Below are 21,064 nucleotides of genomic sequence, written 5' to 3' on the forward strand. Positions count from 1 at the left end.
CATGTCCTACCCACCCACCAATATATATTGAAACAGAATAAGAAAAAAGAAGACCTAGCTTGTCGCATTAATTGATTCTGCTTGGCGAGTGTGTCATACTGTCATCTAGACAGACTCGATCTAAAGCTAGTCGATCTGAATATTATTTTTCCTTAAAATTTGAACTTTTAACCACTGAAATTATCGATTCCCTAACCCATTCTGAAGTATAAAATAATTAAGTCAATAATTAATAACTTCCTTCCTATATTAGAAATTTTTTGTACGTATTGAATACTATTGATATTGTTGAGCTAATTTTCCTTTCTTTTTGTCCCCTAATTAATGTTAAATTTCACAAATTAGAATTGAAAAAATTAAGTAGGTATTTACTAACTAGTTATTGGTTTAGTGATATTTCTCTTTACAATATTAAAGATGTCCTAAATTTGTATCATCCTTCCTACAAATAAAATTAAATGATTATTTCCTTTTTTTTTTTTTTTTTTTGAAGAAAACTAGCCTTTAGACATTCACATAATTATTTTTTTCTTCTTAAAGAAAAGGAATTGTGAATTGGGATGGGGCAAATTCCAATCCCACCTAATCCCCTATTTAATATTTTAATAATTTATTGTATATGATCTCAGATACTGGCATACTGCAGTCTGCAGTCATATATAATTGGAAGAAATTAATAAAAAAATAGTTATAATTAATTAAACAAAGGATACTCTACAGCCTATAGGTAGCTTTTGTAACCTGTCGTTCTGGCACGACGAATTAAGAGACATTAGAGAGCTAGCTAGTAGGGACTGCTGAGTTGTCTAGAATCCAGGGATGAAGTGGTGGGTTCACATTGGATCACACCCTGCATTATAAATTCATGCAGGAGCCATCACTAGCTACTACATAAACGAGAGAGAGAGAGAGAGAGATGGCAAGCCAGCAGCAGCAGCAGCAACAACAACAGGGAATGATCAGTAGGAGTAGTGATAATATTGGTGGCAGCAACCGCATAGCAGCCGTCAATACAACACCACCCAACAAACAATTTGACTCCAATATTGATCATCAAGACCCCAATGATCTCCAGGTCTCTCTTGAGCTCCTTTCTGATAGATTAATTTTGGTCCTACTTAATTAATTTCATTTCTGCATATATATATAGTGAATATATAAATGTGTTTCAGTACTGTGTGTGTGTGTGTGTGTTTTGGAGGTCATTATTTAAGTTCTCTGAGTTATGTATAAAAGATGATCAACATGACCTCAGTTTAATTTGTTTCCAATTAATGATATGAATTGATGATGATGATCAGAAACCTGGATGGAAAAAATTTATAGAACATGTTGGCCCTGGCTTCCTTGTCTCTTTGGCTTATCTCGACCCTGGAAACTGTAAGTTAGTTTCTCAACCCACAAATTCAATTCTTAGATACAACTGTTGTATATAACATTTTCTTTACAAATTAATTAGCACAATTATAGATATATGAGTAACATTAATATTGTTTATGAAATTAATTATCTCACAGTGGAAACTGATCTGCAAGCTGGAGCAAATCACAGATACGAGGTAATTAAATTAAACAAAAGTAAAAAAAAAAAGAACAAAAACAAAAACAAAAACGAAAATGGAGTAAGAACATTAATCAACAAGAAAGAAAGCCTTTCCGAAAGGGAAGAATAATCTTTCTTTAATTCTTTTAATTGCTAAATAGTGCTCAATATTCTTAAATATATTAATTCGTTTTATTTGCTAATTATGCCAGCTACTATGGGTGATACTTATTGGACTGATCTTCGCTCTCATAATCCAGTCCCTCGCAGCCAACCTTGGAGTGACCACAGGTATGTATATATATATATATATATATATATATATATTTGAAACAAACAAACAATTAGCAATATTCTAAGCTTAAAGATAGCAAAGTTGTATAAAAAAACACAGGGTCTGTTAGTTGTTTTGTATTGTTTCTTTTGTTTTCTATTAAAATAAGAGCTAAGAGCTAAGAGGATAGAGATAAGAGCTAAGCATATTGGTAGACACGAGAGGAGAGAAAATAGATAGAATGGTTTTTGAAATGAAAATCTAAAAATTAAAAAGATAATGCTATTTTTACACTTAAAAATATATTAAATGATTTTTAATTTTTACTTTTATTGTATCTAGCTATTCTTCCAATTGGGGGGTAATGTGGACGAACCCAATAACAAGGGAGAGTTACGTGTATCGGTTATATATACTTAAAAGTTTTTATTGTGTTATTATATTGGGTGATGTGAGAATCGTTTAGTTAAACATGTGAATTACATGTCTGTGTGTCCTAATTGGGAGAATGTGGAGTGTGTTGCATTACATAATTATAGTCTTGTATAAGTGTTTAGCCTCTTCTCTTATTACCAATTAGTTTTAATTAAGTTAAATGCTCTAATTTTCTTTATGGTATCAGATTGAGCAGGTACACCCATATGTATTAGGTTGAGTCAACTAAAACTAAATGGCAATGGATTGACCTTATTTTTCCAATACGAGATTCTTTCTAAAAAATTATTCATTTATTTGTTAAATTTGCAGGGAAACATTTGTCAGAATTATGCAAGGCAGAGTACCCAAAATTTGTGAAGTATTGTCTGTGGTTGCTTGCAGAGGTTGCCGTCATAGCCGCTGACATACCTGAAGGCAAAACACAATATTAACTTCAAATCATCTAATTAATTTGTATAAATGCATATGAAAATATATAGAAAAAATAAAGGAAAAAAAGACAAAATTAGGCGTCTATAAATATATGCATAAATTATTATTAACCTTGTTCATTGATTGTTAATTTTGCAGTGATAGGCACAGCCTTTGCACTAAATATACTGTTCAGTATTCCAGTTTGGTGTGGAGTTCTCATGACTGGTCTCAGTACTCTCCTTCTTCTTGGTCTGCAGAGATATGGGGTAATAATTTTATTTGATTGAATTAGTCATCTAAACTTTTTTTTTTGGCCAAGTATTAGTCATCTGAACTTTAATTAAGAAAATATTGCATCTTTTAATTATATATTTATAAGTTTCTTTGTCAGTACACGTGTGTTTGACTAAATAAATAGAGTCAATATATAGACTGAATATTCATACATGACCGCTTGGGTACGTCTTGCTTGTTTATACCTGTTTTGGTCTTATTCATTCATTTTGTCTTTATATATATACGCTAAGCCTCCAATGTTTGGAATGGGATTTTAATTACACTTAAACAATTAATTTGATCGGCTCACCAACTAACTACTGACTTTAATGGATTTTTTTTTCTTCTCAAATTTATTATAAGAGGTGTCAAGTTTGAATTATTCCTCTTCAAAATTAGAGAAAATCAAAAACCCAATTTAATCAGTGTATCTATCTAACATTCAAATTAATATGTCTACTTTTTTTTTGGACAGGTTAGGAAGCTGGAACTGCTAATTGCAGTGCTGGTGTTTGTGATGGCTGCTTGTTTCTTTGGTGAAATGGGTTATGTGAAGCCTCCGGCATCGGGTGTGGTCAAAGGAATGTTTCTTCCAAAACTCAGTGGCCAAGGAGCCACCGGCGATGCCATTGCCCTCTTGGGTGCCCTTGTCATGCCGTACGTAAACATCCATGCATATATCCATCTCATATACAGTACCCTTAAATATGCATAGAAAAAATTCTCTAGCTGCAAATTAATTAGTAGAAATGGTTGATTCATTGCCACATTATAATGTCACAAAATTCTGCCTCCCACAATTTTAAAACTTATTATCTTAACATATATTAAAACCTTAAATGATGAGCAAGTATTAATTGATTCGTATTGTACAATTTTGTAAAATTTTGCCTAGTTGGCACCTACTTACTAATCATTGGTTGCTGACGATGTTTGCAATCAACTTTGTACGAATCTTCACACTTGAAGTTGACTATATATATATATTAATTACTAATTTGATGCACCCCGCAATATTTTATTTATTTTTTATCTGTTAATTTTTCTTGTTAATTACTATCTCCTGATCTTTTGAGTATACACTGTTTGCTTTTCACAGGCACAATCTTTTTCTCCATTCTGCTCTTGTGCTTTCGAGGAAAGTACCAAAATCTGTCCATGGCATCAACGTAAGTCCCTATTATATACTAATTATTTAATGAGAAAATTTTAGCAAAAAAACTTTAATTAGATCCTTATTTTCAGTTGAGGATCTCATTTTCAATTTGATTCAATCAAGAACTATTATTAACAATTTCCGTCAATTTTGTTATAACTTCCATTAAAAATTGGTTATTTGCTAAAAATTTTCCTTAATTAATTAATTATATTTTATTTTTAATTAAAAATACAAGTGTGGAATGTTGTTAATTTTTATAATTAATTAAACAAAATTGTGTTTGAATCTAATATTCAAATTGACAATTTAATAACATAACTTAGTGTTAAATAAGTTCTCTTGCCCAAACACATATTTATTGCAAGATAATATAAACAATATTAGCTTTGTCATCGCATCAAACGAAAATCATTATTGAAAAGTATTAGTTTTGTCATTAGTTTCATTTATTATGTATTACTTTATGGGCGCATGCAGAAAGTTACTTCCAAAAAGTAAAATCACACAAAGATATATAATTGTGCTTATGTATGTGTACATACCATAATGATAAGAGAACAGTGAAGTTGTTTAATCATATTTTCAGTAAAAAGCTTTGCCCAAGAATATGGAAGCTAATTAGCTGAGGCAAACAAAATCTTGTTCCATGTTTAGCAGTTCTTTGTCACTCATCTCATCTAATTTAATTAAAGCAACTGGCTAGGACATTCATGCCCTCACCTGATTCAATTATATTAATGGAATTTATGTCTAAATTAAGTTGTATTGTATGCTGGCCCTATACTTGTTCATTGGGCCTTTTACAATAAATTAGTTTTTTTTTTTTGGCCAAATACAATAAATTAGTTTAGAGTCAACAAAACCCAGTAATGTTTATTGAATAATTATTATTAAATTTATTTATTGAAATACATATATACACATGCACACAGATATCCCTGACCATTGGCCTAGTGGGAGACCAATAAAAATATAATTAACATAAGGGGTGCTTGCTCAGTATGTAGGTTATGTGGGATCTATATCATTATGAACTAGTTTAAGGGGTGCTTGGTTCCTATGGTCATTTAAAAGGAAATAAAACATCTGAATAATGTAATATTATTTAACTAGTTTGTAGTCTAATAATATTTTTCTTCTCCATATTAATTATATGAGGTTTTAAATTCAAATCCCCTTCCCTCATGATCAAGATAAAACAAAAGAAGAATAATGTATATATATTATTAGACTATTAGAAATGTTCTTTTAACAGACAGTAACGTCAAATTTTTATATTACTTAATTGTGAATCTAAATTATTAGTTATATTAAATTTTGCCTAAATTAATGTGGTTTTAGCAAGTTCCATTGAGTTGCAAATGCGTAGATTGTAATTAACAATACTAATTTAATGTTTATTACTGCAGGTTGCATGCCGATATTTCTTGATAGAGAGTGGATTTGCATTATTTGTTGCATTTCTAATCAACGTTGCAATTATCTCTGTGTCTGGCACCGTCTGCTTCTCTAATAACCTTTCTGATGAAGACACCAAAACATGTAGCGATCTCACACTCAACAATGCTTCTTTCCTTCTCCAGGTACGTACATATATACATGTATTTCTAATTCACCACACGATTATAATTAAGCTTCCTTAATTAATATATTTTACTCTAATATTCTAGCTGCATATTTAGTCATATATATAAAATAAAAGTTTTAGACTAATTATATATTACATAGTAATAATCTATTTTATACGTGTAGAATGTGTTGGGACGGTCAAGCAAAGTCATTTATGCCATTGCCCTATTGGCCTCAGGCCAAAGCTCCACCATTACAGGCACTTATGCTGGACAATTTGTTATGCAGGTAATTAATGTTATATTTATATTAATTTATATATTTCACGGCATGTACGTATATATTATTTATGTGAATTTAATTGGTAATTTAAACTCACTTTGTTTAATTGATGGTGATTAATTACAATTAATACAGGGTTTCTTGGACATTAAGATGAAAACATGGATGAGAAACCTGATGACCAGGTGCATTGCCATTACACCCAGTCTCATTGTTTCCATCATCGGTGGGCCTTCAGGAGCTGGCAGGCTCATTATCATTGCATCGGTACTTTCTTAATTATTAATAATTAAGTGCTTATTAATCATAAAAGGTTTTCTTTTAATATATTAGATTATATTCAATAATTTATATGCTGAAAAATGAATTGAGCAAGTATTATTTAATGGATGTTTTACAGATGATACTATCTTTTGAACTCCCATTTGCTTTGATTCCTCTTCTCAAATTCAGCAGTAGTGCCACCAAGATGGGACCCCACAAAAATTCAATCTATGTGAGTGGTTTCTTCCACATTATACTTCTTAAGTCTCCTTGCTTTACTTCATTTTGAATTGAGGTGACACCACATTAATTTTAATACAAGGGTAACTAACTATTTATAAACTTAGGTCCCAAATATTTATCAAAATTAATAGCAAAAATTTGCCCAATTTTTTTTTTTGAGAATAGTAAAAAATTGGGGTGCGTTGAGTTTATACATGCACTTATATACTAATTTGGAGATCGATGCATCAACCTTTTCACCAAACTGGACATCGAAAGTTTTGACTATTTGTTAGAGATACGGTCGATAATGTGATATATAAATATAGTTTTTTTAGTGTTACTCTTGATTACATTGTTTGAGCTTGAATGCTAACTGGTATGATCGACATTGGCATTATGCATGCAGATCATTGTGATATCATGGATTCTGGGCCTTGGAATCATAGGCATCAATATCTATTACCTCAGCACAGCCTTTGTGGGCTGGATTATCCACAGCAGTCTACCCAAAGTTGCAACAATCTTCATTGGGATCTTGGTGTTCCCTCTAATGGCTGTTTACATCCTTGCAGTCATATACTTAACCTTCAGAAAAGATAGTGTTGTCACATTTATTGAGCCCACAAAGTTTGATCCAGCAGCCCAAACCCAAATGGAAAGCGGGCTCACCCACTCTCATGTTGAACTGCCTGTGCCTTACAGAGAGGACTTGGCCCACGTACCTCTACCAGCATAGAGGGTTATCATATATTCAAGATCAACTGCATCTTCAAGTAGGTCTGCTGTTTCGTATCATCTCAATTGTACCATCTTTTTAATAGAAGGGATAACTACACCTTATATAGGTAGGTTTCACTTTTTTTTAAAGAGATGATACACTGAATGATTAATTAATTAGTTGAAATAATACAAATAATTCTATTTCTTTTATTAAATATGCCATATATGCTTTAGGGACCCGTTGCCACTTAAATTGTATAATGGTTAGAAGCAATCAAGTCGAAGGCTCTTCAACAAAGTAGTAGGGCTAGATAATTAATCTTCTCCTCGGTTAGTCTTCGATTGATGTAACATATAATGTTGTTGGCATTTGAGTATTTTGGATGATAATAATTGTATTAAGGAATTAAATAATCCTGATTTAGTGTATAATAATTAATAAGAAGCAGGAATTGAAGTTCCATGTACAGCAGTCCACAGTTGCAAATTAATTTGTTGATTTGATCATACTCTTTTCCCTAATTAATTAATAGCCATCAGGAAATTACATCCTTAATTAATTGCACTTGTAGTCATCTATATATGATCTATCATCTATATATCTAACATTTCCAATACATATGTTGTCTACCATTTGCCGTGGAGCCCACAAAGCACGACACATGTAGATGAAACCAAAAAAGCAAGGAATCAGCTGTACTAGTACTACCGGTGACAAACACAAACTCTACCATGTAGTACTATGACCCAAACACATGACACATGCGCGCACACGCCGGCCACACTTTTTTTCTGTTATATCGGAGAAAATCGAACTCTGATTAATATTAACTCTTACTTCATTCACTCTCACCCCTTAAGCGTACTCCGGTCACACTTTAACACACACACACATCGACCACCCCACAATGATCACAACCAAACTCGACTACCACCTCATGCATGATCCTGCCACACTATCTATCTATGTCTTACGTATGTATGCTATATAGCCAGCTGCTATGATCTGCTCATTCAATTCAACCACTCAGTTAGCAATTGTGCAGAGAGATAAAGAGTGAGAGAGAGAGAGAGAGAAGGGAAGCAGCAGCAGAGAATGTGTAGTAATATCCCCAACACCAAACATGTTGACCATCATCATCATGATGGCCTCAATGATCACCAGGTCTCTCTCTTATGAATAACGAATTAATAAATGTGTCTCTTTTCGAGTTTATTAATGAATTATTTTGATGAGTTATATATATCTATCAAAATATATAAGGAATTTATAAAATTTTGGAGACCTTAACATTTTGGGGTCCAAAGCGATATCCTATTTTGTCTATCCACAGGGCCATTTATGTTTCTGATCGAGTATGTGTGTGTTAAATCATATGTGAATGAGCTTGAATAACCCTTGTATATTGTAGAACTTCATATATATTAATATGTGACTATATATGTTTCTTGTAATTAACGTACTTTGATCAGAAACCTGGATGGAAAAAATTTATAGAACATGTTGGCCCTGGCTTCCTTGTCTCTTTGGCTTATCTCGACCCTGGAAACTGTAAGTTAGTTTCTCAACCCACAAATTCAATTCTTAGATACAACTGTTGTATATAACATTTTCTTTACAAATTAATTAGCACAATTATGTATATATATATATGAGTAACATTAATATTGTTTATGAAATTAATTATCTCACAGTGGAAACTGATCTGCAAGCTGGAGCAAATCACAGATACGAGGTAATTAAATTAAACAAAAGTAAACAAAAACAAAAACAAAAACAAAAACCAAAATGGAGTAAGAACATTAATCAACAAGAAAGAAAGCCTTTCCGAAAGGGAAGAGTAATCTTTCTTTAATTCTTTGAATTGCTAAATAGTGCGCAATATTCTTAAATATATTAATTTGTTTAATTTGCTAATTATGTCAGTTACTATGGGTGATACTTATTGGACTGATCTTCGCTCTCATAATCCAGTCCCTCGCAGCCAACCTTGGAGTGACCACAGGTATATATATATTCTAAGCTTAAAGGTAGCAAAGTTATATAAAAAAAACACAGGGTCTGTTAGTTGTTTTGTATTGTTTCTTTTGTTTTCTATTAAAATAAGAGCTAAGAGCTAAGAGGATAGAGATAAGAGCTAAGCATTGGTAGACACGAGAGGAGAGAAAATAGATAGAATGGTTTTGAAATGAAAATCTAAAAATTAAAAAGATAATGCTATTTGTACATGCTTAAAAATATATTAAATGATTTTTAAATTTTACTTTTATTGTATCTAGCTATTCTTCCGATTGGGGGGTAACGTGGACGAACCCCAATAACAAGAGAGGGTTACATGTATTGGTTATATATACTTAAAAGTTTTGATTGTGGTATTATATTAGGTGACGTGAGAACCGTTTAATTAAACATATAAATTGTATGCGTGTCTTAATTTGGAGAATGTGGAGGGTGTTGCATTATATAATTATAGCCTTATGTAGGTGCTTACAAGAGTCTTTAGCCTCTTCTCTTATTACCAATTAGTTTTAATTAAGTTAAATGTTCTAATTTTTTTCATGGTATCAGATTGAGCAGGTACACCCATATGTATTAGGCTGAATGGCCACAAGAACTAAAACTAAAACTAAATGGAAATGGACCTTATTTTTCTAATATGAGATTCTCTCTCAACAATTAATCATTTATTTGTTAAATTTGTAGGGAAACATTTGTCAGAATTATGCAAGGCGGAGTACCCAAAATTTGTGAAGTATTGCCTGTGGTTGCTTGCAGAGGTTGCCGTCATAGCCGCTGACATACCTGAAGGCAAAACACAATAGTCACTTCAAATCATCTAATTAATTTGTATAAATTAATGCATATGAAAATATATAATAGAAAACATAAAGAAAAAAAGACAAATTAAATTAGGCGTCTATAAATATGTGCATAAATTATTATTAACCTTGTTCATAATTGGTTGTTAATTTTGTAGTGATAGGCACAGCCTTTGCACTAAATATACTGTTCAGTATTCCAGTTTGGTGTGGAGTTCTCATGACTGGTCTCAGTACTCTCCTTCTTCTTGGCTTGCAGAGATATGGGGTAATAATTTAATTTAATTGAATTAGTCATCTAAAATTTACTTAAGAAAATATTGAATCTTTTAATTATATATTTATAAGTTTCGGCTATATATTTTCTAACTAGTTTATATTTATGCATAGGACTTGTACGTACACGTGTGTTTGACTAAATAGAGTCAATAGACTGAATATTCATGCATTAATTATATATACCTGTTTTGGTCGTATTCATTTTGTCTCTACTCTAAGACTTCAATTTTTGGAAGGGGATTTTAATTAATTACACTTAATCAATTTGATCAGCTCACCAACTAGCTACTGACTTCAATGGTTTTCTTTTTTTCTCTTCCCAAATTTATTTTAAGAGGCATCAAGTATGAATTATTCCTCTTCAAAATTAGAGAAAATCAAAAAACCCAATTTAATCAGTGTATCTATCTAACATTCAAATTAATATGTCTACTTTTTTTTTTGGGCAGGTTAGGAAGCTGGAACTGCTAATTGCAGTGATGGTGTTTGTGATGGCTGCTTGTTTCTTTGGTGAAATGGGTTATGTGAAGCCTCCGGCATCGGGTGTGGTCAAAGGGATGTTTCTTCCAAAACTCAGTGGCCAAGGAGCCACCGGCGATGCCATTGCCCTCTTGGGTGCCCTTGTCATGCCGTACGTAAACATCCATGCATATAGGCCATCTCATGTATATACTCTTAAATATGCATAGAAAAAATTTCTTGAGCTGCAAATTAATTAGTAGAAATATATGGTTGATTCATTGCCACATTATAATGTCACAAAATTCTGCCTCCCACAATTTTAAAACTTATTATCTTAACATTAAAACCTTAAATGATGAGCAAGTATTAATTGATTCGCATTGTAGAGTTTTGTAAAGTTTTACCTAGTTGGCACCTACGTACTGATCATTGGTTGGCAACGATGTTTGCAATCAACTTTGTACGAACCTTCACACTTGAAGTTGACTATATATATATTAATTACTAATTTGATGTAACCCGCAATATTTTATTTATTTTTTATCTATTAATTTTTCTTATTAATTACTATCTCCCGATCTTTTGAGTATACACTGTTTGCTTTTCACAGGCATAATCTTTTTCTCCATTCTGCTCTTGTGCTTTCGAGGAAATTACCACAATCTATCCGTGGCATCAACGTAAGTCCCCATTATATACTAAGGTCCATTGATTTTAACTACTAAATTTCAATAACTTTTTAGTTTGAGTATCAAAATTAAATAGCATTTTAGATTAGGTACTAGTTGAAAAGTCAAACAAATTAATAAAGTAAAAGGTAATAGAATTTACATATATTACATCACATGCCACTACAATAAAAAAATAAAAAAAAATATTATATCACAAATATTACATTCATTTATACTATATTGTATTAAAAAAAAAAAAATCAATCCAGTCACAACTTAACTGCATGTGATTGTCTTGGTAAATTGAAAGAGACAACTCACACCACTATACTATATATTATTTTGAGTAAAAATATTGTTTTGACCTCTACTTATACTATATTGTAGTATAATTTCTTTAAAAAAAAAAATCAATTAAGTCACAACTTAACTGTGACTGTCACACAACTTTAAATGTGACTGTCATACAGTCACAACTAAATTTAAAGTTGTGAGTGTCGTACAGTCACAACTAAATGTGAAGTTGAGACTACATTAGCAAATTTTCAAGATGATATAAAAGTCTCAAGGGCAATTTTGTCAAAACCTTATAAATTTTAACTAACACTCATCATATGTAGGCTAAAGGATAAAAATGTCAAATGAAAAAGGCTTAAATCAAAGAGGCCAATATATTTGTGACCTAATATAAAAAACTACATTTCAATTTGATGGTTCAATTGAAAAATTATATAGTCTTTATGCTATACCAAAAAATTATTGAGATTTGGTATTTAATCCTAATTTTCTATATATACTAATTATTTAATGAGAAAATGTTAACAAAAAGACTTTAACTATATCTCTATTTTCAGTTAAGGATCACATTTTCAATTTGATTCAATTAAAGACTATTATTAACGATTTGTTTCAATTAAAAATTTTCGTCAATTTTGTTATAACTTCCGTTAAAAATTGGTCATTTGCTAAAATTTTTCCTTAACTAATTAATTAGATTTTCTTTTCAATTAAAAATACAAGTGTGGAATGTTGTTAATTTTTATAATTAATTAACGAAATTGTGTTTGAATCTCATATTCAAATTGACAATTTAATAACATAACTTAGTGTTAAATAAGTTCTTTTGCCAAAATACATATTTATTGCAAGATAATATAAAACAATATTAGCTTTGTCATAGCATAAAAAAAAAAAAATCATTATTGAAAAGTATTAGTTTTGTCATTAGTTTCATTTATTATATATTACTTTATGGGCGCATGCAGAAAGTTACTTCCAAAAAGTAAAATCACACAAAGATATATATATATATATATATATATATATATATATATATATATAGTTGTGCTTATGTATGTGTACATACCATAATGATAAGAGAACAGTGAAGTTGTTTAATCATATTTTCAGTAAAAAGCTTTGCCCAAGAATATGGAAGCTAATAATTAGCTGAGGCAAACAAAATCTTTTTCCACTGTGCATGTTCAGCAGTTCTTTGTCACTCATCTCATCTAATTTAATTAAAGCAACTAGCTAGCTAGGACATTCATGCCCTCACCTGATTCAATTATATTAATGGAATTTATGTCTAAATTAAGTTGTATTGTATGCTGGCCCTATACTTGTTCATTGGGCCTTTTACAATAAATTAGTTTAGAGTCAACAAAACCCAGTAATGTTTATTGAATAATTATTATTAAATTTATTTATTGAAATACATATATACACATGCACACAGATATCCCTGACCATTGGCCTAGTGGGAGACCAATAAAAATATAATTAACATAAGGGGTGCTTGCTCAGTTTGTTGGTTATATATGTGGGATCTATATCATTATGAACTAGTTTAAGAGGTGCTTGGTTCCTATGGTCATTTAAAAGGAAATAAAACATCTGAATAATGTAATATTATTTAACTAGTTTGTAGTCTAATAATATTTTTCTTCTCCATAATAATTATATGAGGTTTTAAATTCAAATCCCCCTCCCTCATGATCAAGATAAAACAAAAGAAGAATAATGTATATATATTATTAGACTATTAGAAATGTTCTTTTAACAGACTGACAACATAAAATTTTTATATTACTTAATTGTGAATTTAAATTATTAGTTATATTAAATTTTGCCTAAATTAATGTGGTTTTAGCAAGTTCCATTGAGTTGCAAATGTATAGATTGTAATTAACAATACTAATTTAATGTTTATTACTGCAGGATGCATGCCAATATTTCTTGATAGAGAGTGGATTTGCATTATTTGTTGCATTTCTAATAAACGTTGCAATTATCTCTGTGTCTGGCACCGTCTGCTTCTCCAATAACCTTTCTGATGAAGACACCAAAACATGTAGCGATCTCACACTCAACAATGCTTCTTTCCTTCTCCAGGTACGTACATATATACATGTATTTCTAATTCACCACACGATTATAATTAAGCTTCCTTAATTAATATATTTTACTCTAATATTCTAGCTGCATATATAGTACTCAGATATATATAAAATAAAAATTTTAGACTAATTATATATTACATAGTAATAATCTATTTTATACGTGTAGAATGTGTTGGGACGGTCAAGCAAAGTCATTTATGCCATTGCACTATTGGCCTCAGGCCAAAGCTCCACCATTACAGGCACTTATGCTGGACAATTTGTTATGCAGGTAATTAATGTTATATTTATATTGATTTATATATTTCACGGCATGTACGTATATATTATTTATGTGAATTTAATTGGTAATTTAAACTCACTTTGTTTAATTGATGGTGATTAATTACAATACAGGGTTTCTTGGACATTAAGATGAAAACATGGATGAGAAACCTGATGACCAGGTGCATTGCCATTACACCCAGTCTTATTGTTTCCATCATCGGTGGGCCTTCAGGAGCTGGCAGGCTCATTATCATTGCATCGGTAATATCTTAATTATTAATAATTAAGTGCTTATTAATCATTAAAGGTCTTCTTTTAATATATTAGATTATATTCAATAATTTATATGCTGAAAAATGAATTGAGCAAGTATTATTTAATGGATATTTTACAGATGATACTATCTTTTGAACTCCCATTTGCTTTGATTCCTCTCCTCAAATTCAGCAGTAGTACCACCAAGATGGGACCCCACAAAAATTCAATCTATGTCAGTGGTTTCTTCCACATTATACTTCTTAGTCTCCTTGCTTTACTTCATTTTTAATTGAGTGACACCACATTTTAATACAAGGGTAACTAACTATATATATATATTTATAAACTTAGGTCCCAAATTTTTATCAAAATTAATAGCAAAAATTTGCCCTTTTTTTTTTTTTTTTGAGAATAGTAAAAAATTGGGGTGCGTTGAGTTTATATATGCACTTATATATATACTAATTTGGAGATCGATGCATCAACCTCTTCACCAAACTGGACACCGAAAGTTTTGACTATTTATTAGAGATACGGTTGATAATGTGATATATAAATATAATTTTTTTAGGGTTACTCTTGATTACATTGTTTGAGCTTGAATGCTAACTGGTATGACATTGGCATTATGCATGCAGATCATTGTGATATCATGGATTCTGGGCCTTGGAATCATAGGCATCAATATCTATTACCTCAGCACAGGCTTTGTTGGCTGGATTATCCACAGCAGTCTACCCAAAGTTGCAACTGTCTTCATTGGGATCTTGGTGTTCCCTCTAATGGCTGTTTACATCCTTGCAGTCATATACTTAACCTTCAGAAAAGATAGTGTTGTCACATTTATTGAGCCCACAAAGTTTGATCCAGCAGCCCAAACCCAAATGGAAAGCGGGCTCACCCATTCTCATGTTGAACCGCCTGTGCCTTACAGAGAGGACTTGGCCCACGTACCTTTACCAGAATAGAGGGTTATCATATATTCAAGATCAATTTTTTTTTTTTTCTGGGCAAAAAAAAAAAAGATCAACTTCATCTTCAAGTAGGTCTGCTGTTCGTATCATCTCAATTGTATTATCTTTTTAATATAGGTGGGTTTCACTTTTTTTTTTTAAAGAGATGATACACGGAATGATTAATTAGTTGAAATAATACAAATAATTCTATTTCTTTTATTAAACATGCCATATATATATATATGCTTTAGGGACCGTTGCCACTTAAATTGTAAAGGTTAGAAGCAATCAAGTTGAAGCTAGGCTCTTCAACAAAGTAGTAGGACTAGGTAATTAATCTTCTCCTCGGTTAGTCTTCGATTAATGTAACATATAATGTTGTTGGCATTTGAGTATTTTTTATGATCGATAATAATTGTATTAAGGAATAATCCTGATTTAGTGTATAATAATTAATAAGAAGAATATTCAAGGAAGTTCCATGTACAGCAGTCCACATGTTGTTGCAAATTAATTTGTTGATTTGGATCATATTCTTTTCCCTAATTAATGGCCATCAGGAAATTACATCCCTAATTAATTGCACTGATTGCATATAAGTGTGGGTATGATATCTTATTTAGGCATCCAGATGAAGTAAGATGTCTACACGTGCAATGCTATCGAATTTTTCATCATCAATTTAAACGAGGTTCACGATTTGGACTTAATTGGAAAAACATGACTGAAATTAACAAAATTAAAAAAACAAGACTAAAGTGAAAATTTCATTAAAGTACAGGGAACAAAAGTATGAAGTATCATTAATTTGACCTTTAATCTAATATCTACCTCCACAATCATACATATATTAATAAAGGATAATTTATTCTTACCAGATATTTTATACTGTTAGACAATTTCTCATGCAGGTACACATTAATTACTAATGATATTCAAGTAATTTAAACTTAATTTATTTAGTTAATGACACAATTAAAATTGATGGCAATTAATTACAGGGTTTCTTTGAACATTAAGATGAAAAAATGGATTAGAAACCTATAGTACAATGAGGCTTTGGTGTGATTGCAATGGACTTTGGTAATTATCTAATTCCCAGCTGTGCATTGCCATTACACTCAGTCTCATTGTCTCCATTACGTACCGGTGGGCGTAAAGAGTAATAAAGAGTAATGATCATTGCATGAGTACTTTGTTAATTAAGTGGTTAATTATATAAGCAGTTTTCTTTTTGTATTATATATATTCATCATATAACACTGAAAATTAATAAAGAGTAAATATTTATTAAACTCCTATTTGCTTTTAATTCCGCTCCTCAAATTCAGCAGTAGTACCACCAACATGGGACCCCAAGAATTCGATCTATGTGAATCTCTCGATCAGTTTTTTTCTTTTTGGTATTAATTTCTTAAGCTTTTGAGCTTGAGGACTAAATATTCTTGGTATTTGAGTATTTTGGATGAATAATTGTATGAAAGAATTATCATGATTAGTTCATGTATCATAATTAATAAAAGAATTAAGGGTACGTTCACAGTTGCAAATTAATTTGTTGATTTGGATTATATAATGTATTCCCTAATTAATGGTCATCCGCAAATTACATCCTTAATTAATTGCACTAGTCATCCATATATATATATATATATATATATGATAAACATTTCGAATACACATGTTGTCTAACATTTGCTGTGGAGCCCACAAAGCAAGATGAAACCAAAACAACTAGGAATCAGCTAGTACTAGTGACAAACACAAACTCTACTATGTAGTCCTAGTACCCAAACACGTGACACATGCACCCACAAGCCGGCCACACTTGTTTTTTTGTTACATCGGAGAAATTGGAATTCTGATTAATATTAACTCTTACTTCATTCACTCTCACCCCTTAAGCGTACTCCGGTCACACTTTAACACACACACACATCGACCACCCCACAATTATCACAACCAAACTCGACTACCGCCTTATGCTATATAGCCAGCTGCTATGATCTGCTCATTCAATTCAACCACTCAGTTAGCATTAATTGTGCAGAGAGATAAAGAGTGAGAGAGAGAGAGAGAGAGAGAGAGAGAAGGGAAGCAGCAGCAGCAGAGAATGTGTAGTAATATCCCCAACATTAAACATGTTGACCATCATCATCATGATGGCCTCAATGATCACCAGCAGGGTCTCTCTCTTATATATGAATAACGAATAAATGTGTCTCTTTTCGAGTTATTAATCAATTATTTTGATGAGTTATATATAAAGATCGATCAAAGTATATAAGGAATTTATATTATAAAATTTCAGAGACCTCAACATTCTGGGGTCCAAAGAGATTTCTTATTTTGCCTACCCACAGGGCCATTTCTTTTTCTGATCGAGTGTGTGTGTTAAATCATATGTGAATGAGGTATATTGTAGAACTTCCTATATATTAATATGTGACTATGTTTCTTGTAATTAATTTTGTATATCAATTAAATTAACCCCATGATGATATTGCTGATGATTAATATATATAGGAAGCTGGATGGAGAAAGTTTTTATCATTTGTAGGACCTGGCTTCCTTGTTTCCTTGGCTTACCTTGACCCAGCCAACTGTAAGTGTCCCTCTTAACAGAAATTAATATGTGTTTATGGGTTTGTTTTCTTATTGACAAAAATATTGACTGTTTATCACAGTGGAAGCTGATTTGCAAGCTGGAGCAAATCACAGATACGAGGTAATTAAATTAAATTAAACAGAACCCAAAAGAACAAATTAAAAGAAATGTTAATTAAAGCAGTGGTGTTAATTATATTATTTGTTTTGCTATTTTGATCTTTCATGATCAGCTACTTTGGGTGATACTCATCGGCATGATCTTCGCTCTGATAATCCAGTCACTCTCAGCAAACCTTGGCGTCACCACAGGTACCATATATATCAAAATCAAAACGGCAAACATTCACATTTAATTATAATTCACACCTCCTAGCTCCTATGTTCGTCAAATCTCTTAATTGTCATCTCTTTTTAATTAGAAAAAAAAAAAAATTAATGTGTTATCGAAGTATTTTTCAAATAATAATTTTGGCTTTTGTTAAATGAATTTTTAGGAAAACATTTGTCAGAGTTATGTAAGGCAGAGTACCCAAAATTTGTGAAGTACTGTCTGTGGTTGCTTGCAGAGATTGCCGTCATAGCCGCTGACATACCCGAAGGCAAATTAAACAAAATTAATTGATATTCACTTCATATCATCTAATTAATTCATATATATGTTTAATTCTCTCCTTAATTAATTGTTAATTTTGGCATATATGCAGTGATAGGCACAGCGTTTGCACTTAATATACTGTTCAGTATTCCAGTTTGGAGTGGAGTACTCTTGACTGGTTTCAGTACTCTCTTTCTTATTGGCCTCCAGAGATTTGGGGTACGATTAATTAATTAATTAATTTAATCTAATTAGTCATCCTGAAAATCCAACTTTGATTAAGAAAAAATTAGATTTTTTAGTTATATATTATTTGTTTGTGTGAGCATGTAGGTTAGGAAGCTGGAACTGCTGATAGTTGTGCTGGTGTTTGTGATGGCAGCTTGTTTCTTTGCTGAAATGGGTTATGTAAAGCCTCCAGCATTGGGTGTTCTCAAAGGCATGTTTGTCCCAAAGCTTAGTGGCCAAGCAGCCACTGCCGATTCCATTGCCCTCTTTGGTGCCCTTGTCATGCCGTACGTACCATTTTTACCGATCATATCTCTAATCAAAATAATCATGAATGAGGTCGTGATTAATAAAAGTGATCCAAATAGTATTAATCTAGGTTTTATATGTTGCTAGCTAGCTAGATCGATGCTCTCTATTGATCATATATACGCTTATTTATTTTGGTCAGGCACAATCTTTTTCTCCACTCAGCTCTTGTGCTTTCCAGGAAAGTTCCCAAGTCTGTCCATGGTATCAACGTAAGCCCCATTACACGTTAATTAATTATTTAGTCAACTAAGTAGCTTTTCTTTTCAATTAACACATAATTAGAGTAATAATATATAACACCAAAGGATATATATGAAAGCTTATTAATTATGACCAATTAATTAGTTGGTGAAGCAAAAGCTTTTTGTTTTGAAGATGTACGTTTAACAATATTAATTGCATAATTTCTTGTACTACTGCAGGATGCATGTCGATATTTCTTGATAGAGAGTGGATTTGCATTATTTGTAGCATTTTTAATCAACGTTGCCATTATTTCTATCTCGGGCACCATTTGCTACGATAATAACCTTTCTAATGAAAATGCCAAAGCATGTAGTGATCTAACTCTCAATTCTGCTTCTTTCCTTCTCCAGGTACATACATAAATTTATCGCACAACAAAATTTCAATTCACTCTAAATTCTAATTTTATTTTACTAGATATCTTATATTGTCAATTAAACTAGCTAACATTATAACATATATATCAGACTGTCTAATTATAATAAGAAAACATTTTTCGCATCTACATACCTATCCCGACTAATAAAATCACTAATAGCTATTTATATATGCAGAATGTGATGGGACATTCCAGAAAAATCCTTTATGCCATTGCACTGTTAGCCTCAGGGCAAAGCTCCACCATTACAGGCACTTATGCAGGACAATTTGTCATGCAGGTTTTTTCTTTTTTTCACTGCATCAACCCATTAATCATGTGAATTCAAGTAACTTAAACTTATAATTTGTTTGATGACATAATTAAATTGGATGGTGATTCATTACAGGGTTTCTTGGACATTAAGATGAAAAAATGGCTTAGAAACCTAATTACCAGGTCCATTGCAATTACACCCAGTCTAATTGTGTCGATCATCGGTGGGCCTTCAGGAGCTGGCAGACTCATTATCATTGCATCGGTTTGTTAACTGATTATATATATACACTTTCCTTTTCTTGTCATATATATTCATATATACTGAACTGAAAAATAAAAGAGAAAAGATTTAAAATGGATTCTGCAGATGATACTATCTTTTGAGCTCCCATTTGCTTTGATTCCACTCCTCAAATTCAGCAGTAGTAGCACCAAGATGGGACCCCACAAGAATTCAATCTATGTCAGTGTTCTTTCCAAAACTCTTAATACTAATTAGAGTACTAAATACTAATTAATGATAGTAATTGAGATCATGTATGCATGTTGACCTTGTGAATGCAGATCATTGTAATCTCATGGATTCTGGGCCTTGGGATCATAGGCATCAACATCTATTACCTCATTACAGCGTTTGTTGGTTGGTTAATCCACAGCAGTCTACCCAAAGTTGCAAATGTGTTCACTGGGATATTGGTGTTTCCTATAATGGCCATTTACATGGTTGCCATCATCTACTTAACCTGCAGAAAAGACAGGGTTGTCACATTTCTTGAGCCCACAAAGTACGACCTAGCAGCCCAAACCCAAATAGAAAGCGGGCTCGCCCATTCGAATATTGGACCCCTTGTACCTTAGAAAGAGGATTTGGCAGACATAATTTTACCAGAATCGAAGGATTTACATATTCAAGAACAACAGCATCTTCCCAACAGTACCATGTAGTATTACTGGACACATCAACCAAACCTTCCAGTGACATTCTGCAAAGTGTGTCTGGGGAGGCAAGTTTAAACTATCGATCTAATGTCATACATTTCGACCCAAAAAAAAAAAAAAACAAATGTCATACATTTAAATGATTAACAATTGAGATTATCAGCTACATGTCGGGCTGTCCGCATCTAAATGTAGCATAAAAACCAAAACCCAAAATCC

General features: G+C 31.8%; 2 protein-coding genes and 1 pseudogene across 2 annotated transcripts; all 3 read left to right on the forward strand.

Moving 5' to 3' along the window:
- Positions 1-916: 916 nt before the first annotated feature.
- On the forward strand, positions 917-7,179 carry LOC147279267 (metal transporter Nramp7.2-like). Its single transcript, XM_086252016.1, has 13 exons — positions 917-1,075; positions 1,302-1,380; positions 1,518-1,558; positions 1,755-1,833; positions 2,564-2,668; positions 2,825-2,934; positions 3,420-3,601; positions 4,044-4,113; positions 5,513-5,686; positions 5,856-5,960; positions 6,090-6,221; positions 6,355-6,450; positions 6,850-7,179. Exons 1-13 carry the CDS (start codon positions 917-919, stop codon positions 7,177-7,179), a joined length of 1,662 nt encoding a protein of 553 aa, XP_086108142.1.
- A 1,080-nt stretch (positions 7,180-8,259) lies between these two features.
- On the forward strand, positions 8,260-15,290 carry LOC147279268 (metal transporter Nramp7.2-like). The gene is made up of 13 exons (XM_086252017.1): positions 8,260-8,328; positions 8,637-8,715; positions 8,859-8,899; positions 9,091-9,169; positions 9,868-9,972; positions 10,142-10,251; positions 10,712-10,893; positions 11,335-11,404; positions 13,616-13,789; positions 13,964-14,068; positions 14,194-14,325; positions 14,459-14,554; positions 14,961-15,290. The coding sequence occupies exons 1-13, from the start codon at positions 8,260-8,262 to the stop codon at positions 15,288-15,290; spliced, it is 1,572 nt and encodes a 523-aa protein (XP_086108143.1).
- Positions 15,291-17,391: 2,101 nt separating this feature from the next.
- LOC147279269 (metal transporter Nramp6.1-like) lies at positions 17,392-20,851 on the forward strand (annotated as a pseudogene).
- The last annotated feature ends 213 nt before the right edge of the window (positions 20,852-21,064 follow it).

This window comes from Dryas octopetala, chromosome 7 (assembly GCF_963921425.1).
Source record: "Dryas octopetala chromosome 7, drDryOcto1.1, whole genome shotgun sequence".
Taxonomy (NCBI): Eukaryota; Viridiplantae; Streptophyta; class Magnoliopsida; order Rosales; family Rosaceae; genus Dryas; species Dryas octopetala.